This window comes from Drosophila ficusphila, unplaced genomic scaffold (assembly GCF_018152265.1).
Source record: "Drosophila ficusphila isolate 14025-0441.05 unplaced genomic scaffold, ASM1815226v1 contig_412, whole genome shotgun sequence".
NCBI lineage: Eukaryota > Metazoa > Arthropoda > Insecta > Diptera > Drosophilidae > Drosophila > Drosophila ficusphila.
In genome coordinates this window covers 514,336-533,864 of record NW_025064326.1, presented here as the reverse complement: position 1 = coordinate 533,864, position 19,529 = coordinate 514,336, and the positions used below count along the sequence as shown (strand labels likewise).

Here is a 19,529-nt window from a genome sequence, read left to right as displayed (position 1 = left end):
TCATCCTCATTATGATTGGAAATCACGTCTATGTGCAGCAAACTGGATTTAGTATTTATCAGATTTTTCCCATGCTCGAAACTACTCGTAATCAGCTATTTGAACCTCTAGCGTAGAAGTTGCCAAACAGTCTAGTGAAATACCTAAAGTGTGAATATTCTACAGGGAACTCTTAATGCATAGCAGTCCGATTTTCTTCCATCACTCGACCTATTTAGGAAACGTGTAGGAAACGTTAGTAACGCCCATCAAGTCCTGACTAATCCAAAAAATAGTTAAACATTGCTCCTCCAATTGTCACCACACTCGTAATGGCCAGATTACCTTGTAAATGTCTGGGAACTTCGAAATGGACCGGAATCTGATTTGCATTTCTATTGAAAGCGGAACAGAACTGACCTGCCATCCGAGGAAAAAGCACAAATCCGAGCTGCCAAAGAGTTCAGATCGAATAACCAAGCTGAGAGTTCAACTGTCAAAACATTTTCTGGGAAATTTCTCGATTCCCATGGTGGCTGAATCGCCGACCCTCCTCCGCCGGATTCCCAGCTTCTGTGTTTGATTTGCGGTTGTGCATCCATTGCTCTGCAAATGAAGCAAACGAGCCGTGCGGTCATTAGATGTCGCCCAGTCGGATCCGGCCACCGCAATGTTTGGCCCGGGGCTTCTGGCTTCTGGGTTGGAAGGACCACTATTGGTCTATTTATGGAAGGGAAGCTCGGAACTTAAATCGAGCCTTGCTATGGATCACTAAGCGAAACTCGTTTAACCCGCCTTGCCCACTTCATTTGCCCACGCTCTCAAATTTTAATTAGTGGAGACAGGACAGGTGAAAAGCTAAGCCAAACGTGTCAAAATCAGCGCCAAAGTTTCGCTTCGCCACGCCTCATTTAACTTTTTGGGCAGCGCAACTTGACACGCTCCTCGTCGCTCCGCACATGCAGCACATGGCGTATGCGTAATCTGCATTGTTTGCCTGCAGCAGCAGCAGCACGCCATATTTCCCACCTGCAACACGATGACTTGATAAATATTTCCATTGGCGTCAACATAATCAACAACAACTGCAGCGCCAAAATGGGGCCGTGGGAGGCCAGGAGCCATCCCTTTGTCTTGGCAAACTGCGAAAATAAGTTTTAATTAGACGTCACTGCAGGGAAAGTTTTCCGCGTTCACGGGGCGTATGCGTAATGCGCGAGGCAGAGATGAGCGCGGTCCACAAAGGGTTAGCTTTTGCATCGAATACCAAAAGATTTTCACATGGGGTTGATGGTCCTTCTAGTCGCTTGTGATGGGTAGTTTATGACACATTTCAGAGACATCCTCATTTTACGGTTGGACATAAAGCAAAGGTAAAGTTTTAACGACAAAACGATAAGAAACGAGGCGATTTCTAAAATTCAGAGCAAAACTGAAATAGTAACCTCTAAACGAGTTATGAAGCCGAAAATATCCCCTCATCTCTGGGTGTAAACTTCGCGTTGTTGGCCCGAAACTTTAATCAAAACTTATGTTTCTTTGCAATTACGCGACAAGAAGTCAGTTAAAGTGCACGTGCCCCGCACTTCCCTTTGATCCCGCCCCAAGTTCACCTCTAATTAAGCGATGCGAACCGTTTTAAGCTGGCACGCGGGATGGCAGATGCAATGCATCATTAATGCACACTCACTCACACACCGGCGATGCCACGCCCACACACTTACATGCTCACGAGGACTTCTACACTGCAATTTCGGTAAACAATAATCGGGATGATGAGGTAATCACCCGAAGTGCAGTGAAACTTTTTGCTTCATGAAAGTGTGGGTGATTCTCTTGACCTTTATGCTTTATTCTGAGCACAAGTTCAATCTGCATGATTTCACATATTTTTCTAGCAGTGTACTGGCGCAATGTGCGTGCCTTCCACGCCGAGAGTCGGCGATGAGCGGGGAAGGGATTGCGGGGAACGATTTGGAGCGGGAAATGGGGAAAAATATGCCGGCTAATAGCTCCTTTTATGCTCCACTTGATTCCCCTTTTCGGCGGTTCCGCCGTTCGGTGGCTCAGTGTTTTGCCACGTAGACGCCATAAAATTTTCGGTCGTGATTATTACAAGAAGGGTCGAAGGGCGGAAGAGGCAGGTTGAGGGGGCACTCGTAATTTCATTAAAATTTTATTAGCCCTGTATGCGGCGCTCAGGTTGGCTGTTGCGAATGTGTGTAGCAGTCTCAAGTTTTGATTTGGGCAAATGAAATTATCACCTATGCGAGCTATGAGCATAAAGCCAACACCAACGGGCCAGCGAACAGAGCTTTTACTTTTAAGTACCCCTCGATTCAATGGGGCTGAAGGGTGGGGAAGGGGGCATGTGGAATCCCTAGAATGGCCCTCAAAGTTGCAACTCTCTGTTGAAGCGAGTGCGAGTCACTGAGGTTTCCCGGACTATCGGCATTTTCTTTTTCCTCTGGCCGAGTGGCTTTTAATTTCCATTTTGGAATTAATTTCAACCTCAAAGGTAACAAAGGTGAAAGGCGGGCGGTGGGTGGTGCGAAAGTTCGAAAGGTGGAGCACATCACTGCCTCACAACAAAGCCGCAAAGCCTTGCCTTGGCTTTGGTTAATCCAAACACTCGCACATACACACACATCCAGATAGATCCGGCCACTAATACCTGCACACAAAGAAAAAAGTGGGCAGTCTTACAGCCATCTCCAAGATCATAAGAAGAACGTACAAAAAAAGAATGTATTTCATCCATCAATTGATAATTAAAGTGCTAATTTTTAAAGGTTCGCTTGCCTGGCAATAATTTTCTTTACCTTTATTTTAAAACAGCGTTTGCTTCACCAACCGTCCATTGCAAATTATTTGAGTGCGCAGATTTTGTTTTGTGTGTGCGGCGCCTTTATGTTTTCTTGATTGAGTTTCACCTTTTGCATATGAAATTCAATTTAATCAGTTGCCAGCTCACGATGGGCCAGGCATCCTGGCAGTCACACACAGACGCACACAGACACGCAGTGAAGCCAATAATAATGAAGTCCTTTTGTTGTTCGACATTTTCAACGAGAGGGCTGCAACAACGGCAAATTTGCTTTGGGTACGCAACAATTTTCATGACCGAGCCGAGGCCAACCTCAATAATGTTTTCACTTGGAAATCAATAAATACAAATAACATATATTTGCCGACGAAGGGCCAAGCGGGGCGAGGGGGGTTGAAAAACCAGAGCCAGCTCTTGACGGCCATAAACTGGCAAATTGTATGCAAATAAAAACGGGAAAACAGAAAAACGGAAAACAGAAGCGCAGTGCCGCTCGACAGGCCAAGTAGCACCCCTATAAAGCCACCAATCCGAAGTGGAAAGTGGAAAGTGGAAAATGGAAAGTGGAGAACCAACAAACAGCTCGAGCGACAGAAATGCTGACACTGCAGCCGCTGAATCCGAAGCCCCATAAAACAACGAAGGCGAGGGAGCGAATTCCGGGGAAGATTTGACCAGAAAAACTTGCTCGACGACAACTTTTTATTAACTCTCTGGCTTGTTGGCTCTCTGCCGGTCCTCCCCCTCAGTTTGGATACCCCATTGTCCTCCGGCGCCAATTGGCAAAAGCCCAAGGCGGAGACACAAAAAGGATTTAGGGAGCGGGCCCAACAACTTGTTGTCGGTCGTTTCTCAAGCCAGATGCAAATGCAAAGGTCCTCCGAGATGGCTTCCCAGAAAGGGTAAGCAAAGCGATTACCCCTTCGCCGCCCAAAGTCAAGTTGGCAATGTGTATCCCCTGTTTTCCTGGTTAAAGTGATTAGAAGCATTTACATTTATAATTGCGAGCGCACTTCTCACAGACTTAGGAATTACATCTTCCCAGCAATTATATTGCCATTCATTGCTTTTTATATTAGCCGGTAGCTTATATATTTTGTTGTCCTGAGTAGTTTATAGGGCAAAGCATCTTCGAAAGGGAGGAAAGTCGGCCAGCTTATTGTTTTCTTCATTTGGTGACTGCTTGTTGACATCGCCCCTCGGACAAGGACAATAAGGGCCAAGGGGCCAAACAATTGTATTGATTCAGGCCAAGTCTGGCCATCTGACATATGTTACACATGCCGCAAGTGCGGTTGTGCCTTGGTGACCCGTGGAAATTGTGTTTTGGGCCTTGTGGACCGACATCCTGGCCCGCGAGAAGGCTTCGACTTCAACACACTGAGTGTGGGGAGAGCTGCGCAGTCAGTCTGCCCGAGTTTAATCGCATTTAGCTCATTTAGCGCCAAATTGAATTTGCCAACGTCACGACCCGCTTCGAAAGCCCCTGAATAGGCCCGCCGAAAATGAGAAATTCAATTAAAATCAAACTTTTACATCAGCACACGCCCTCAGATATCTTTAAACGGATTTCAGCTGCAATTTCACCGCTTTAACTCCGCGAACACACAAAATCGAACTGAGGACAAATAGGCGAAAATAATTGAAAGACGGCTGCTGCCACCGAGGCATCAAGTCTTCATTTTCCAATCCCAGACGCCTGTGTATCCCCAATCACTCCCCTCTAAACAAAAAAAAACACTTCTTGCCGCCCAGAAAACATCTATGCGTGGCCAAATCTTTTGCGCTTGGCTTCTGTTTCGCAAGGGCCACTGTTCGTGATTAGCTTTGGTCATGGATGGTCTCGTCAAGTTTTTTTGACTGGAGAAAGTGGAAAGTGGATGAGGCGGGAACAGAAGCAAAGGCTTTGGCTCAGTGGCTCCGGCGATAATTAGGACTCAAAATCCTAGGCCCTGAGATGATTTATGATGCCAGAGATGCTGAAGTTCATAGCTCACTAATTTATTAAATTCCCGCCGTGAGGCATGAACGCTTTTCTATTCCTCTCTATTTCGCACTTACCTCCCAAAGTCAATATTTTTCGTGTTATCAGGTTTGTCTTCATAAAGCGAATCAACCCGGAAAATTACTTGTGTTAATTTATGAGTATAGGGTTTACATTGCAAGCTCAAAGTAACAAAAATATCCATCGAAAATGGTAATTAAATACACATAAAAACCGAAAAAAAGCAACAGCTGCTTTAAAACGCTAAAATGTAAACGAATAAGTCAACGTAAAACATTTGGTTTTTTTAAGACAAACCCCACGAGCTTTAAACGCATTTAGTCGGTTTTTTCCAATTGCTTAGAAGTTTTTTTGTGTAAGTGACGTAATAGCAGGTAGCAGCTGTTTTTGAGGACACTTATGAGACAAAACAAAACATTTTGAGAATATAAAAAGGCCTTGGCGCAGGGAAAAAGGCATCACAACCCGACTTTCCACCGAGCGAGCCAAACTACCGAAGAAAATGCGTACCTTTACTTTGATTGCTCTTTTGGCTCTTATTGCCGTGGCTGCTGCTCAAAGCGGACAGCAAGGTGGACAACAAGGTGGTCAGCAGGACGGCCAGCAAGGATCCCAGCAAGGAGGACCCCAAGAAAACCAGCAAGGTGGTCAGCAGGGTGGACCTCAGGATGGCCAGCAGGGTGGACAGCAGCAGGGAGGCCCAGAAGGTCCTTGGGACCTGCCTTCCAATGGAACAGTACCCTCCAACAGCACAACCTCAACCACTGAGGCCAGCTCCACTGAAGCCAGCACCACTGAGGTGTCTTCATCCTAGAATGTGGCCTTTCATAGTTTAACACGAACTGTATTGTCTTTTGTTCCTTAACCCTGATTAAATAAAAAATTCTTGCAAGAAAATTATATTGTTTTACACTTTGCTACCGTTTGAGATGGAAAACCATTGCCTAACTATTTCCCCTGATGAAAATCGTTTAACTTTGCTCCTGCGCATCCCCAAAAATAATTTCGAGCTATCCTGAAGCAGCAATTAACGCTAAAAAGTATGCAACACTTTTTGTGCGCTGCTGCTGAGAACCACTTAAAAGCAAATCCCAGGAATGCTGCTCATTTCCATCTCCTTCCCCCGAGAGTCCCCGCAAATTGCCACTAAAAGAGCTCCAGTTCCCGGCTGCGAAGTCTGCGACAAACAGCAGTTGTAAAATGGCAGAGGAAAAGTCTGGGGGAAAACGCATATGCAGTGGCTCATGAAATGCAGTACAAAGTATTCCTCATCCACTCGCTGCTTAGCGAAGCGGCCACTTTTCAGTGCACTGAAGTGTTTTGCCGCAGAGGGGAAGGGTTTCCAACGGGGCGGGTGAATGAAGAGGAGGGGGGAGAGGGGGAAGGCCGTCAGCTGTGGACCGGCGAAATGATCAATTGATTTACATTCCCCATTCCGAAAAATGGACAGCAAAGTGCAGTGCAAAAGCGCTTTAAAGCAGCCAACCATTGACTGGACGCTGGGGTTGGGTAAAGCCCCACAGAGCTTCGGTGGAGCTTAACCCACTGAAGGCAGAGATTTTATTTTCAAATAAAAATATACCTTGCCATTACACTAAGGGAGAAAATAAATCTATTGCAAAATAAAGCAATACAAAATAATTTACTAATTCACACACCAGAAGCAAACGTTATATTTCACGAAAACACTTTCTAATCAACTGATTGTCGGGCTAGCTTTGATTTGCTTCTGATTCATTGATCTGCTGGGGGCACAGGTGGGTTAAGCCAGCTGCCACATGCGTTTGTGGCAAGTGGGGCAGTTGGGCGAGTGGGGCGGGTGCGGCGAGTGGAGCAGGCAAAACAGCTCGCTGGGGAACTGTAAATCACGTCGTGCGCAAAGCGCAAATTGGTTAGTGAAACACATGAACCATTCATCAGGAGCAAACGGGAGGATCGGGGATTCGCACACTCACTCACATGAGTTGGCAGTCGACTAAACTCGCGCTTTCGGAGGAGAAAGAACTGCAAAAGTACAGAAGCATACGCAGAAATGCCAAAGTAGCAAATGTAATCTGCAGGGGGCTAAAAAGTGGATGGGACCGGAAGGAGCAGGGAAATCATATTATCCTTAGGTGGAATTAGTTGCCCCTTGCCGAAGCAGATAGAGAAAAAGTGTTTATGGTATTCGGTTCCCCATTTACCTGCACCACTTAAGAAGTACAACATCTTATTGAGTACAACCTGTTTGCCTCGTAATTGGTAAATTAAATTCCTTAATCCACTCGGAGTCTTGCCTTTTCGAGAAGAAGAAAACATGTACCAACCATAAATACTTCAAAATCCCACCACAACAGCTGACTTTAAAAGTCTTGCAACTTACTGAGGGCTTTCAAGCAGAGTCCTTTACGTTTTCAACTACCTGATTGTTCTCTGTGTGCTTTAGTCAGCGCAGCAGGAAGTTCTATCCAACTTAACTCAACTTGAGTCAAGTCTCCGCTTTGCTTTACTGAGCTCTACCTTCCCTTCCTACATTTTAGTTGCACAAATTGAAAGGAAAACACATCCTGGCTTCCTGCAGCAGCGGCAGCGTGGCAGCGGCGGCAACAAAAGCGGAAAATCAGGATGAGCAGCAGTCGCGCTGAAATGCAGCAAATGAAATTTTCCAAGGCCGAAGCGATCGAAGTGAAATTGAAAAAATAATCATAAATATTGCATGCAGCTTGGTCGGGCTCTGGTTGGCATCTATTTTTTGCCGCTTTCATTTTGGCTTTATTTCTTTTTTCTTCTCGCCGATTAAGCGGCGCAAAGTGGATGCAGGCAGCGCCGGTTAAGTATACGCCGCGTGGGCTCCGCCAAGTTGAGCCCGAAATGCGCACAAGCCTCTTCATGTCATCCTGGGCTCAGATCCGGATGGAAATGAGGTGGGCTGGGTACTCGGCGTGGGAAATGAGGAAGCACATCTGCCATATTTACACGGCACTCCACTTCTATGGCGAAGCCGCCGCGGGCAAGGAATATTCTAAAATGCTTCGTGTGAAAATAATTTCACGGCGGAAAACAAGGTTAGTGAGCAGGAGGAGAGCTTAGCGACTCTAAGGATATCTTGTATTTTGAATATTCCTCACCCCAAAATAAGCTTTTGCTAAATTTCACAAGCATCAAAAATTCGATTTTTATAACGAAAATAAATTATTTTCATAAAATAATGTAATAAATAAAATAATGGATGTACTATGATTAAGTAATTCCCAAATTTTGGTCCGAAAAAGTAAACAGTAAAACTACATTATGTTTTGTAAGACAAATAACACTTTGTAAGCCACATTATCAAACGTAAATATTTGTCTGCTCGAAAATAGTAAACATAACATTCTTATGTGTATATCGTAAGCGAAAACAGAAAACAAATCAAAAGTAAATTCCAGGTGACGCACAGAAGGTAAATTAGTCAACGGTAAACAGTAAACACTTTGGCCAAGCCTAAAACTCTTTGTGTCTGGTTTTAGGTTTTGCCAAATTACCGCAGACGTTTGTTTGATTTCTGTGACGCCGCACGAGCAACAACTGTTTAAGGGGGAATTTCTTTGGGCTATGTAGGAAACTTTTGGAATATAAAAGCCTTGGCGTTCGGGAAAATGGTATTACAACCTCAGTTTCCACCGAGCAAAGCAAAACTACCCAAGAGAAAATGCGTACCTTCATGTTGATTGCCCTTTTGGCTCTTATTGCCGTGGCTGCTGCTCAAAGTGGACAACAAGGTGGCCAGCAGGACGACCAGCAGGGTGGAGCTCAGAGTGGCCAGCAGGGTGGACAGCAGCAGGGCGGCCCAGGAGGTCCCTTCGATCTGCCGTCCAATGGAACAGTCCCCTCCAACTGCACATCCACCACCACTTCAACCACCGAGGCCAGCTCTATTGAAGCCAGCTCCACCGAGGAGACCTCGTCTTCAGACGCAAGTTCCTAATAGAAAATATACATAAACTTGTTAATGTAATAATTGTACATAAATAGATACACATATAACCAAAATAAAATTACCAAATTTAAACCGTAGTTAGACAATTGTAACTCACTTTGTGGGGCCCAAACCATCAGCTAAGCAATATACCCCAGAGCTCCCACGTACGGGAGTACATTTAGTGGAGTAAAGGTGTTACTAGCGCTGAACAAGGGAACCACTTAAAGCGCTCGGGGATGTTTCAGCATTTAACGGAAAAAGTTTTCCACTCGCGGCTCACCCTCCTCCCCTTTTCGCCACCCAGAGCTCTTTAACATGGCGAAAATTAAAAGTTAAATGCGCAAAGTCAATAAAAGCCGGCGTCGGCGATACTAACAAATGGAAGCAAGAAGCGGCAGTTGGGAAATCCTTTAATGCCGTCGCATTTGCATTGCAATGTGGCGCGGAGGAGGAGAAGGGTGATCCATCGAGGACAATAGCCCCCGCCGCTTTGTGTCTTTTGTGCGGCACCAGCGACTGTTTGCCCAGAGATAAAAACTCGGTTTGGGGCTCAAGCCCCGCCCACTAATAAAATGCACTTGCAGTAGTCGGGACTCCCAGGGACGGCGCAGGGATGTCCTTAGAGCGGTTTGCGTTTTGTCTTTGCCGGCTGAGTGGCTGCGTTTGCTTTGCTAATTGATGCACTAGGCACTTGTGTACTTTTCAATTACCAGGCACCGAAAACCTAAGCAAAAAGCATCCGGAGCTTAGAGAAATACTCGCATAATAGGGAGCCCGCCCCAAGCAGATGGACTTCTTCCCATGAAAGTGATAGACAGCTGATTAAGCCATCGATTCCCGAGGACAAAGGCGGGACCGGAATAATTGGAACAGTTTTGTTTTCGCGGCGCCCCCTTTTCAACTGCAGTTGGTTGGGCAGAGCTCAAAATCAATTGTGGGAAAATATGCAAAGCGTTTTTAATTAAAATTTGAAGATCCCGCTGGGATGAGGCCCACACAGCTAAGCTCGACAAATTATAGAGGGCAAACGCATTGAGCCGTGGATTATGGCCAGAGGCGAAAAATGGGCAAAGTCGAGGGCGCGCGGCTTTCCACAATTGTTCAGATTTTTAATTGCAATTGCAGCGCGCTCATTAAAGCGATGAATTTCCAATGGAAATGAAATTTGCATTTTAATTTCCCCGAACAAGTGGGTGGAGCGCCAAGGGGAGCCGCAACAAAACAAAATTAGTTTGCTACATTTACATTCACGCACATTGAGTTATCACTTCCCCCGATGCCATGCAAGTATTATGCGGAGGAGAGTGCGGCAAACACTTGCTTTTAGCACCAATTAGTGAGTTTATATCCAATTTGCTAATTTGTGGATGCTCCGCCCAACTGCTGCAAATGTAACCCAGACGTCGACATATGTATCCTGCTGGTCCGAGCACACAGTGCGTATGATTAATGTTTAATTGCATTAGCCAGAGTGCAATCCCGCCTACAGAGCTCGAAATAAACTGTTTTAATTCGTGATGGCAGTGGTAATTAAAGAAATAATTTCCCTAGTGAAAAACAAGTGCGATAATTATAGACGAAATAAAGGCGGCTTTTAACGTTTTTCCATTTTGTTTAAGTGGATTTAACTAGACCTTTGCTTTTCGAGTGCATTATAGTGCATCTGACCCTGCAATCTGTCCTGTGCAGAGATAATTAAATAAACATTTATTTATTGGTCCTGCATTTGGAGGACCAGGCAAACTCATAAATTGCACTCGCCACTGCTCGCACTGATGAATTGCCCGCAAAACCCAGTGGGATCGATTCCGATTCCACCAGCCATAAAGAGCACCCGTGCCACCCGTTTGGCGATTGTGGTGATAAATAGTTGAATAGACAACGCAACCAAAACGGCGACGCCAATTGAAAACGAATCAAGAGCAGCTGCTCTGTGACGCAGGGAAAACAGATGAATGGACGGCTAGCGTTTGCAGCAGCTCAAGACTCTTTGTCTGGCTTTGGGTTTCCCAAAACACCCGACGTTTATTTGACGTCACTGAAAAGCAGCTGTCTAGCAGGGGACTTTGTGGGGAATCGCGCGAGTATAAAAGGCTGGCGGATCTGGCGAATAGGTATCACAGTTCACTGAAAGATATAACCACCAACGAGATGCGTTCCCTCATCATCATTGCCCTGTTCGCCCTGATTGCCGTGGCAGCTGCCCAAGGTGGCCGACGAGGTGGACGCGGAGCTCCTCAGGGTGGACCCCAAGGAGGTCCGCAGGGTGGACCTCAAGGAGGACCAGGACCTCAGGGAGGACCAGGTGGTCCTGGTGGACCTGGTGGCCCAGGTGGACCATGGGGCCTGCCTCCTAATGGCACTCTTCCCTGCAACAGCACCACCACCACAACCACTACATCGACCACTGAAGCCACGACCTCAACCACCGAATCCTCTGCTTAGTAATGTAGGACTCGCGCCCAATCTTAAATCAATTTTGGGCTTGTTCTTCATCCTTTCCCTATATTAATAAAAGTCTTTTCTGCAAAAAGTAAATCCTTCTTTTACATAATCCAAGATACAAGATACTTGCATTCCGCTTACATAGAGAGAAAAGTTGAGAAAATAACAGATGAAAAGGTATGGTTATTTTTTGTTGACTGTTTTTTGAAGATATTTTAACACAGAAGTATCTTTTCTTGTCTTTAAAAAGAAGTGAGAAAATGTCGCATTCCATTTGGTAAGTAAATTCTTGAAGCCCAACTGAGGCGTTAAAGGAGAGAAAAAAGCCAAGGGACTCGAAAATCGAAATGTAACTCGTTCGCCAAGGCCGCATGGTGGCTGACAGCCAGCGGCCATGGGGACTCGCTCAGTTCCTGTGACACTTCGAGAAGGCACGTCCTGCAAAAAGGACGAGGAGCAACAAAGCCCGCGAATCCATGGATGCGCTGCAGTTCCTTAAGCCGTTCCAAAACCAGAAGCTGCGCCAGCGGTTTTAGATGTGCAGCCGCCTCCTCCAACCTCCTCCTCGTGGCTGCAATTATGTCACACGGAACACTTCGGGGTCATAAAAACCAGCTAAACACTATATTTATGCTGTCTCGCTTGTCGTTTGTCTTGAAAGTTTTCGCATTAAACGAGCTGAGTTGCCAAACTATGTGCAATGAAAATGAGTTTCGGTGCCAAAACAAAGAAAACTCCGGCCAAAAAGGGATGTGCAAACTCGCAACAGTTGGCTTTGGGTCGCTTAAGCCCGTCGGAACTCTTTAAATGTCGCTCAGTACATTTTAAGCATTCTTTGGGGGACTGGCTACTTGTTGTCTCACTTAATTTACTTGGTTGAAAAAGTTCGCATTTAAAGCGAAGGGGATCGAATGCTGCAATGCAGAACCGACAACTGGCAACGTTGAGAATACTACAAAATCTTTTATTTTGCATAAACTATACTGATTGTCTTAATACACACACTCCAAACATTTTCTCGGCCGCCCACTTTGCACATAAACGTGTTATTTCGCTGTCATCGCCATGACTTCTCCTTCACTTTCGACTGACTTTAAGCGCCTTAAGAGCCATTGATGCCTGGCCTTTTGGTATTTGAGGCAGAAATAGATCAAAAGTCCGACCCACACACACGAAGGACCCAGAAGTCGAAGAAAAGGACACGGAAGGAGACCCGTTGGTGGCACATTTTTATTGGTCATTAGTGCAAGCCTCTATCGGCATTCGTAAGCATTTACACATCGTTAAACTTTCATTTCCGGCAAATTAAGCGCATTTTATGTACCTTCTCCGTTCGGTCGCCCCCATCTGCCCCTCCCGCTCCCCCACCCCTCTTCCTCATCCACTGCTGGCGTCGGGGTCACCAGTTGGTCGGTGTCAGCAGAATGACCGCAACAAACGGGCACTGCGAGAAAAGACCCAAACTATTCAAAGCGGAGCTACACAAGGTGTCTTTCTCTATTTAATCAGCCTTGTGTACGTATGATAAACACTGCTTTAGCCTCCAATATTAGTCTGCTGGTTTTAATGTGCAAAATGAGTGAGCAGGAGAAACAAGTCATGAAGTTAAACTGATTAGCAATTTAGGATAGGGTCGGGTATTTTCTCGCACTGCAGGAAGCAGGCTACCCTTAGGCCCATGTTCCTGTCCTGGTCTTGAGCATACTTAATGGAGGGCCGCCTCCGGGGCGTGTCGCCCCATTGTTTGTCTTTCAATCGAAAGTCAATAGCAAGGCCTGCCGCAGGGGTATAAAAAGTCTGGCCGAAGGGCCCTGGCCGGACTTTCCCCGATCGCACGATGTCGTTCTGGGCAGTGAGTCGCGGACTGACGCCGCCGTCGAAGGTGGTGCCCATGCTGAATCCCAACCAGCGCCAGTTCCTGGAGGACGAGGTCCGCTACCGCGAGAAGCTGAAGCTGATGGCCCGCGGCGACGCCATGGAGGAGGTGTACGTCCGCAAGCAGGAGACCGTGGACGACCCGCTGGAGCTGGACAAGCACGACTCCTTCTACCAGACGACGAAGAGCCTTCTGGTCCTATTCCAGATCATGGGCGTGATGCCCATCCACCGAAACCCGCCCGAGAAGAACCTGCCGCGGACGGGCTACTCGTGGGGCTCCAAGCAGGTCATGTGGGCCATCTTCATCTACAGCTGCCAGACGACCATCGTGGTGCTGGTGCTGCGCGAGCGGGTCAAGAAGTTCGTGACCAGCCCGGACAAGCGCTTCGACGAGGCCATCTACAACGTGATCTTCATCAGCCTGCTCTTCACCAACTTCCTGCTCCCGGTGGCCAGCTGGCGGCACGGTCCCCAGGTGGCCATCTTCAAGAACATGTGGACCAACTACCAGTACAAGTTCTTCAAGACCACCGGCTCGCCGATCGTCTTTCCGAACCTCTACCCGCTCACCTGGTCGCTCTGCGTCTTCTCCTGGCTGCTCAGCATCGCCATCAACCTGTCGCAGTACTTCCTGCAGCCGGACTTCCGGCTGTGGTACACCTTCGCCTACTACCCCATCATCGCCATGCTCAACTGCTTCTGCAGCCTGTGGTGAGGTTCTGTAGTGGGTTTTTCCCAAACAAGCCGGTAGTATTTAGCCAACTATTTGTTTCCGCAGGTATATCAACTGCAACGCTTTCGGCACCGCGAGTCGCGCGCTCTCAGACGCTCTGCAGGTAACACTTATATGTTTTGCTAAGAAGATGGGTAAGTAATCTTTGAACTTTAATCTGTAGACCACCATCCGGGGCGAGAAGCCCGCCCAGAAGCTGACCGAGTACCGCCACCTGTGGGTGGACCTCAGCCACATGATGCAGCAGCTGGGAAGAGCGTACTCCAACATGTATGGAATGTACTGCCTCGTGATTTTCTTCACCACGATCATCGCCACCTACGGCAGCATTAGCGAGATCATCGACCACGGAGCCACCTACAAGGAGGTGGGTTTCACACGGAAAATGGTATTAGCCTTTAATAAATTTGACTTCCAGGTGGGGCTGTTCGTCATCGTCTTCTACTGCATGGGTCTGCTGTACATAATCTGCAACGAGGCGCACTACGCTTCCCGGAAGGTGGGCCTGGATTTCCAGACGAAGTTGCTCAACATAAACCTCACCGCTGTGGACGCCGCCACCCAAAAAGAAGTGGAGATGCTGCTGGTGGCCATCAACAAGAACCCACCCATCATGAATCTTGACGGGTATGCGAACATCAACCGCGAGCTGATCACCACCAACATTTCCTTCATGGCCACCTACCTCGTGGTGCTGCTGCAGTTCAAGATCACCGAGCAGAGGCGCATTGGCCAGCAGCAGTCGTAGTACTTATTACATTTTTTATATATTGTATAAATCATGAAATCTACATAAACTAGAGACCCAAATAACTTTCTGGAAGACTTAGAAAAATTCATTTTTCGGTCGAATTGCGCATTTTTTTGTGAGGGGTACGCACCATATAATTTTTATACCCTTGCAGAGGGTATTAAAATGTCATCTTGAAGTTCACTCCAAGTAGAACACAATCCAATGATTACAAAATAAAAACGTAACGTAAACTAATGTAGTTAGGCTATAAAAGAGTTCTTCCTCAGATATTGCAAAAAAACTTAGTTAGTTTTGGGCAAAAAAAAAACATTTTTAAATGGTAATTTGTATGTCGTTTAGGCTAGAAACAACTTACAGCCAAACAAAGTATAGATGTGGAAACCAGAAAAGCGCAACTATCAAAAAAATACCCATTTTTTGGTAAGGAAAATCTGGTTCCGGACTTCTTCTACAACTAAAATACCTTTCTACTTATGATCTTGCTTAGTAATTTCTGTCCAGCACCTGTTCGACCACCCAAAATTTAAAATTCCCGCTTCAACAGAACTTTTAGCCTTCCTTGACTTTCGTTTAATGGAACATGTGCCACCGTCGCAGGCAGGACTACAGCGGGAACACCTACCTGGGCCTCCACCTGGGCACCCAGCTCCTCCGCGCGGTGATCCTCGACTCCAGCCTGAAGGTCACCTACGTGGCGCAGATCCGCTATGACGTGGACCTGCCCGAGTTCGGGACCACCAACGGAGTGCTCCCAGACAGCGGTCCTGGCGAGTTCCTGGCCAACCCGGTGATGTGGGTGAAGGCGCTGGACATGCTGATGGACTGCCTGCAGCAACAGGGTGCGGACCTGCACTCGGTGGCCTCGATTGGAGGGGCGGCGCAGCAGCACGGCTGCGTCTTCTGGTCGGACTTGGGCCTGCGGCGCCTGTGCAACCTGAACGAGCACTTCCGGCTCCACGAGCAGATCACGGAGAGCGCCTTCGAGCTGACCAGGACGCCCACCTGGCTGGACAACTCCACGGACGAGCAGGTGCGCGAGATGGAGCAGGCCGTCGGCGGTCCCGCCGAGCTCTCGAGCATCACCGGCAGTCGCGCCTACACCCGCTTCACGGGTCCCCAGATCCGGAAGGTGTTCACCCAGTGCCCGGAGCACTACGAGCGCACGCCCCGCATCTCGCTCATCAGCAGCTTCCTCTCCTCGCTGCTGATCGGCGGCATCGCCTCCATAGAGTACACCGACGGCTCGGGCATGAACCTGCTGGACATCCGCAAGAAGCACTGGTCGCCCGAGTGCCTGGAGGCCTGTGCCCCCGACCTGGCCAGGCGCCTCATGCGGCCGATCCCCCCGTCGCGGCTGCAGGGCCGCGTGGCGGACTATTTCGTGAAGCGCTGGAACTTCCGGCCCGACTGCATGGTGGTGGCCGCCACCGGGAGCAAGGCCTCGGAGCTGGCCGGGCTGCTGGTGGAGCGGGACTTCCTCGTGCTCTCGCTGGACACCAGCGACGTGGTGGTGATGCCCCTCCAGAAGGCGCCCCGCCTGGAGGAGGGCCACGTGATGTGCCACCCCACGCGGACGGACGAGTTCATGGGCCTGCTCTGCTTCCGCAACGGCGGCCTGGCGCGCAAGGCCGTCTGCCAGGAGGTGGTCGGCGGCAGCTGGAAGCGCTTCTACGAGATGCTGGAGGCCACGCCCCCCGGCAACCACGGCAACATCGCCCTGCACTTCCGCGACCGCGAGATCCTGCCCATCGCGCTGGGCACCCTGCGCTGGGACGCCGCGATCGACTACATGGCCCAGGAGTGCGTTCGCGGACGGCACCACTTCGAGGCGCCGGAGACCGAGGTGCGCGCCCTCATCGAGGGCCAGATCATGCACCACTGCGCCATCGCCCGCGAGATGGGCTTCCACCGAGGCGAGGAGACCAAGATAGTGGTCGTGGGCGAGGACTCCCGCCACCAGGCCGTGCTCCAGATCGTGGCGGACGTGTTCAACGCGCCCGTCTACCAGCGGACCGGCATCGAGGTCAGCCTGCTCGGGTGCGCCTTCCGGGCGCGCTACGCCTTCTACGAGCACCGCGAGGCCTCCTGCAACTGCCGCTCCTGCCGGATGCCGCTGGGCCGGCAGCCGCGGCTCTCCTACGACGAGTTCTTCCGCAACGTGCCCTCCGGCCTGAGCCTGGCCGCGGAGCCCACCCCGGGATGCGAGAAGATCTACGAGCCCCTGATCGCGCGCTGCTCCCAAATCTGTCGCCTGCTGGCGGCCAAGACGGCCCACTTTGTCGTCGAGCACAAGTGAGTTTGAAGTGTCTTTGTTCCCCTACGTTGCTAACAAATCGGTAAAGTAAGTAAAGCCTAAAGTAAACTAGCGAGTGCGAGTGCGAGCGCGAAGTACTGGGCCTAGAAGTCCGCGTCCCAGCCGGAGAGCTCGTCCGGCGGCTCGTTGGGGTCGCAGGGGAAGCGGTCGAAGTAGCGCACGTCCGTCGGGTGGGCGATGGGCCTCACGAAGGGCGGGATGAGCAGCTGGCTGGCCAGGCCGTCCCAGTCGAATCCGAGGAACCACCTGTAGGGGCATCAACTCATTAGGGACTCCCTTAACAAGGTAACACTAGACCACTCACTTGTGCTTCTTGATGTCCTGGATGCCCCCCGTTTGGTAGCCCAGCCGCTCCGAGGGAACGTCGCGGCAGAGGCGCTTGATGAGCTGCACGGCCCAGCGGGAGATGTGCTTGGGGAAGGTGATCATGTCGATGCCCTTCAGGATGAGGTTGTACGTCTGCATGGGATCCGGCGCACTGAACGGCGGGCTGCACGAGAGGAATCATTAGGGAAGGGAGTTCGCGGGAAGTATAGTATCCATGTACTTACGTTCCGTTGAGCAGCTCGTGGATGAGGATGCCCAGGGCCCAGTAGTCGACGGCGCGGTCGTGGCCCTTGTTCAGGATGATCTCGGGGGCCACGTACTCGGGCGTGCCGCAGAAGGTCCAGGTCTTGGCGCTCGTGCCGATCTGCTTGGCGAAGCCGAAGTCGACGATCTTCACGTAGCCCCGCTCGTCCAGCATGAGGTTCTCCGGCTTGAGGTCGCGGTAGATGATCCCGCGGGCGTGCAGGTACTCGAAGGCCTGCAGCACGCACCCGATGATGAACTGGGCCGCGTTGTCCTCGAAGGAGCCGCGGTCCCGCAGCATCGTCCAGATCTCGCCGCCCATGCAGGCCTCCAGCAGCATGTAGACGTACTTCTCGTCCCGGAAGGTGCGGTACAGGCGGCACACGAAGGGGCACCGCGAGCTGAGCATGATGTGCCGCTCGCTGTAGATGTGCTCCTCCTGCTTGGTGTCCACGATGTGCCGCTTCTTGAGGCACTTCAGCGCAAAAATGTCCACGCGATCCTGGTGGTGCGCCTTGACCAGCTCCACGCGCCCGAAGCCGCCGATGCCCAGGGTGCTGACCACCTCGAGGTCCGTGAGCTTCAGCTCGGGGAACTCCATCTGCAGCTGCTCCTTCGGCTCGTCCTGGCTGCTCCCGCGCGCCTGCTTCATGGCCAGCATGCGGCTCTCGTCGCCGTAGTCCTTCTCCTTCAGCTCGCAGAGGTCGCCGATCAGCCGCTTGAAGGAGTCCCTGTCCAGGGTGAGGCACTCCACCCCCGGCGACAGCGCGATGATATTGGCCGTCCGCTTGTCCTCGTTGATCAGCGCCTGCTCCCCGAAGTAGTCGCCCCGGGAGAGGGTTCGCAGCTCCGTCTCCTCCAGGGAGGCGGGCGTCAGCTTCTGGGTCACCCGGACGTTGCCCTGCGAGATCAGGAAGAAGCTGTCGCCGGCGGTGCCCTGGCGGATGATGTAGGTGCCGGCGGCGTAGAACTCCAGCTCGAGCACGTCCGCGATCTTCGCCAGCAGCTCCTCGCTCAGGTTCCTCAGCAGCGGAACGGACTTGAGGAAGTTCACGCTGTTCTCGATCCGCTGCAGGCCCGTGCACATCATGATCTGCTGGAAGACCCGCCGGTCGAGCACCCACACCCGCGCCGCCTCGCTGAGCACCCGGATGGAGGCCGTCCTGGTGCAGTTGTAGAGGATGGCCAGCTCCCCGAAGGCCTTGCCCGGGCCCATCTTGTCCAGCACCTTCCCCTGCTGCATCACCGCGAACTCCCCGGCGGCCGAGACGTACAGGTGGGCCCCCACCTCGCCCTCCCGGATCACGAACTCCCCGGCGGCGATGCTCTTCGAGTACATGGAGTCCACCAGCTCGCGCACCTGCGAGGCGTCGATGTTCTTCAGGAAGTCGTTGTCCATGATGGCGTCCTTGATCTGCTGCTTGTCGCTGGGGAAGACCAATGAGTTGGGTTTTCAATTTATATGGAGAAAGGCTTACAATTATTTATACACATTATTATTTTAATGTACTCCTTATTAATTTGGAATACTTTACTCACCAGAAGTCCTTGTCGAACTTGGGAATCGGGATGCTGTAGGAGTGCTGCATGGACTGCACACAGCTCTCGGCGGAGACTCCCTGCTTCTTAATGGCGGCGGGGATCGCCTTGGGCGGCACTGCTGCTTCTGCTGGGGAAGCGGGGGCCGCGGAGGAGCAGGCCGCTGCGCCGGGCAGCGGGCCGAGGGACAAGGCCTCCAGGGCGAACGCCGGACTGGAGGGCAGCACCATGCCGCAGGAGCTGCACACGTGGGGGTCCCTGCCCTCCTGCTCGCCACATTGCTCCGGCAGGGGGTAGAGCTTCGTCTTGGTCTTCTCGCTCCGCGTCACGTTCAGGTTGTTGGTCGTCTGCTGGAGCACACTCTGGACATGGAGAAGGGAGAAGGAGGAGGAGCATCAACTGATGTGCGTCGGGAAACCAATTCCCCGCCAATTGGGAGGCATCAATCGATGGGGCGCGTGATTCCCGCGACACCCGAAACCAACTCAATTAGGTGACCCACTGCGAATGGCATTCACGTGCTTTCTCGATGACGAATGCCGGGA

At 50.5% G+C, this 19,529-nt stretch overlaps 6 protein-coding genes across 8 annotated transcripts in view; 5 read left to right on the top strand and 1 right to left on the bottom strand.

Moving 5' to 3' along the window:
• Positions 1–5,283: 5,283 nt before the first annotated feature.
• Positions 5,284–5,708, top strand: LOC108091416 (tenecin-3-like). The gene has a single exon (XM_017190607.1). It carries the CDS (start codon positions 5,314–5,316, stop codon positions 5,623–5,625), a length of 312 nt encoding a protein of 103 aa, XP_017046096.1. The 5' UTR covers positions 5,284–5,313; the 3' UTR covers positions 5,626–5,708.
• A 2,773-nt stretch (positions 5,709–8,481) lies between these two features.
• LOC108091410 (tenecin-3-like) lies at positions 8,482–8,757 on the top strand. Its single transcript, XM_017190601.1, has one exon. The coding sequence runs from the start codon at positions 8,482–8,484 to the stop codon at positions 8,755–8,757; it is 276 nt and encodes a 91-aa protein (XP_017046090.1).
• A 2,127-nt stretch (positions 8,758–10,884) lies between these two features.
• LOC122320007 (POU domain, class 4, transcription factor 1) lies at positions 10,885–11,289 on the top strand. Its single transcript, XM_043207916.1, has one exon. It carries the CDS (start codon positions 10,903–10,905, stop codon positions 11,194–11,196), a length of 294 nt encoding a protein of 97 aa, XP_043063851.1. The 5' UTR covers positions 10,885–10,902; the 3' UTR covers positions 11,197–11,289.
• Positions 11,290–12,830: 1,541 nt separating this feature from the next.
• On the top strand, positions 12,831–14,610 carry LOC108091415 (gustatory and odorant receptor 21a). 2 transcript variants are annotated; one of them, XM_017190605.1, is made up of 4 exons: positions 12,831–13,785; positions 13,853–13,910; positions 13,971–14,174; positions 14,226–14,610. In XM_017190605.1, exons 1-4 carry the CDS (start codon positions 13,034–13,036, stop codon positions 14,553–14,555), a joined length of 1,344 nt encoding a protein of 447 aa, XP_017046094.1. In that variant the 5' UTR covers positions 12,831–13,033; the 3' UTR covers positions 14,556–14,610. The 2 variants fall into 2 exon arrangements, with proteins under 2 accessions (XP_017046094.1, XP_017046095.1); XM_017190606.1 differs by lacking the exons at positions 13,971–14,174; positions 14,226–14,610 and having other exon boundaries at positions 12,831–13,790.
• A 435-nt stretch (positions 14,611–15,045) lies between these two features.
• LOC108091445 (xylulose kinase) lies at positions 15,046–16,947 on the top strand. Its single transcript, XM_017190641.2, has 2 exons — positions 15,046–16,853; positions 16,904–16,947. The coding sequence occupies exons 1-2, from the start codon at positions 15,142–15,144 to the stop codon at positions 16,908–16,910; spliced, it is 1,719 nt and encodes a 572-aa protein (XP_017046130.1). The 5' UTR covers positions 15,046–15,141; the 3' UTR covers positions 16,911–16,947.
• Positions 16,855–19,529, bottom strand: part of LOC108091443 (cGMP-dependent protein kinase, isozyme 1) — a 46,626-nt gene continuing 43,951 nt past the window's right edge. For both annotated transcript variants that reach the window (XM_017190638.2, XM_017190637.1), the window contains exons 2-5: positions 18,985–19,346; positions 17,427–18,872; positions 17,180–17,365; positions 16,855–17,121 (exon numbers count right to left, since the gene is read on the bottom strand). In XM_017190638.2, the coding sequence (XP_017046127.1) occupies positions 16,959–17,121; positions 17,180–17,365; positions 17,427–18,872; positions 18,985–19,214 (2,025 nt within the window). In that variant the 5' untranslated portion in view covers positions 19,215–19,346 and the 3' untranslated portion in view covers positions 16,855–16,958. The remainder of the gene's footprint in view (positions 17,122–17,179; positions 17,366–17,426; positions 18,873–18,984; positions 19,347–19,529) is intronic.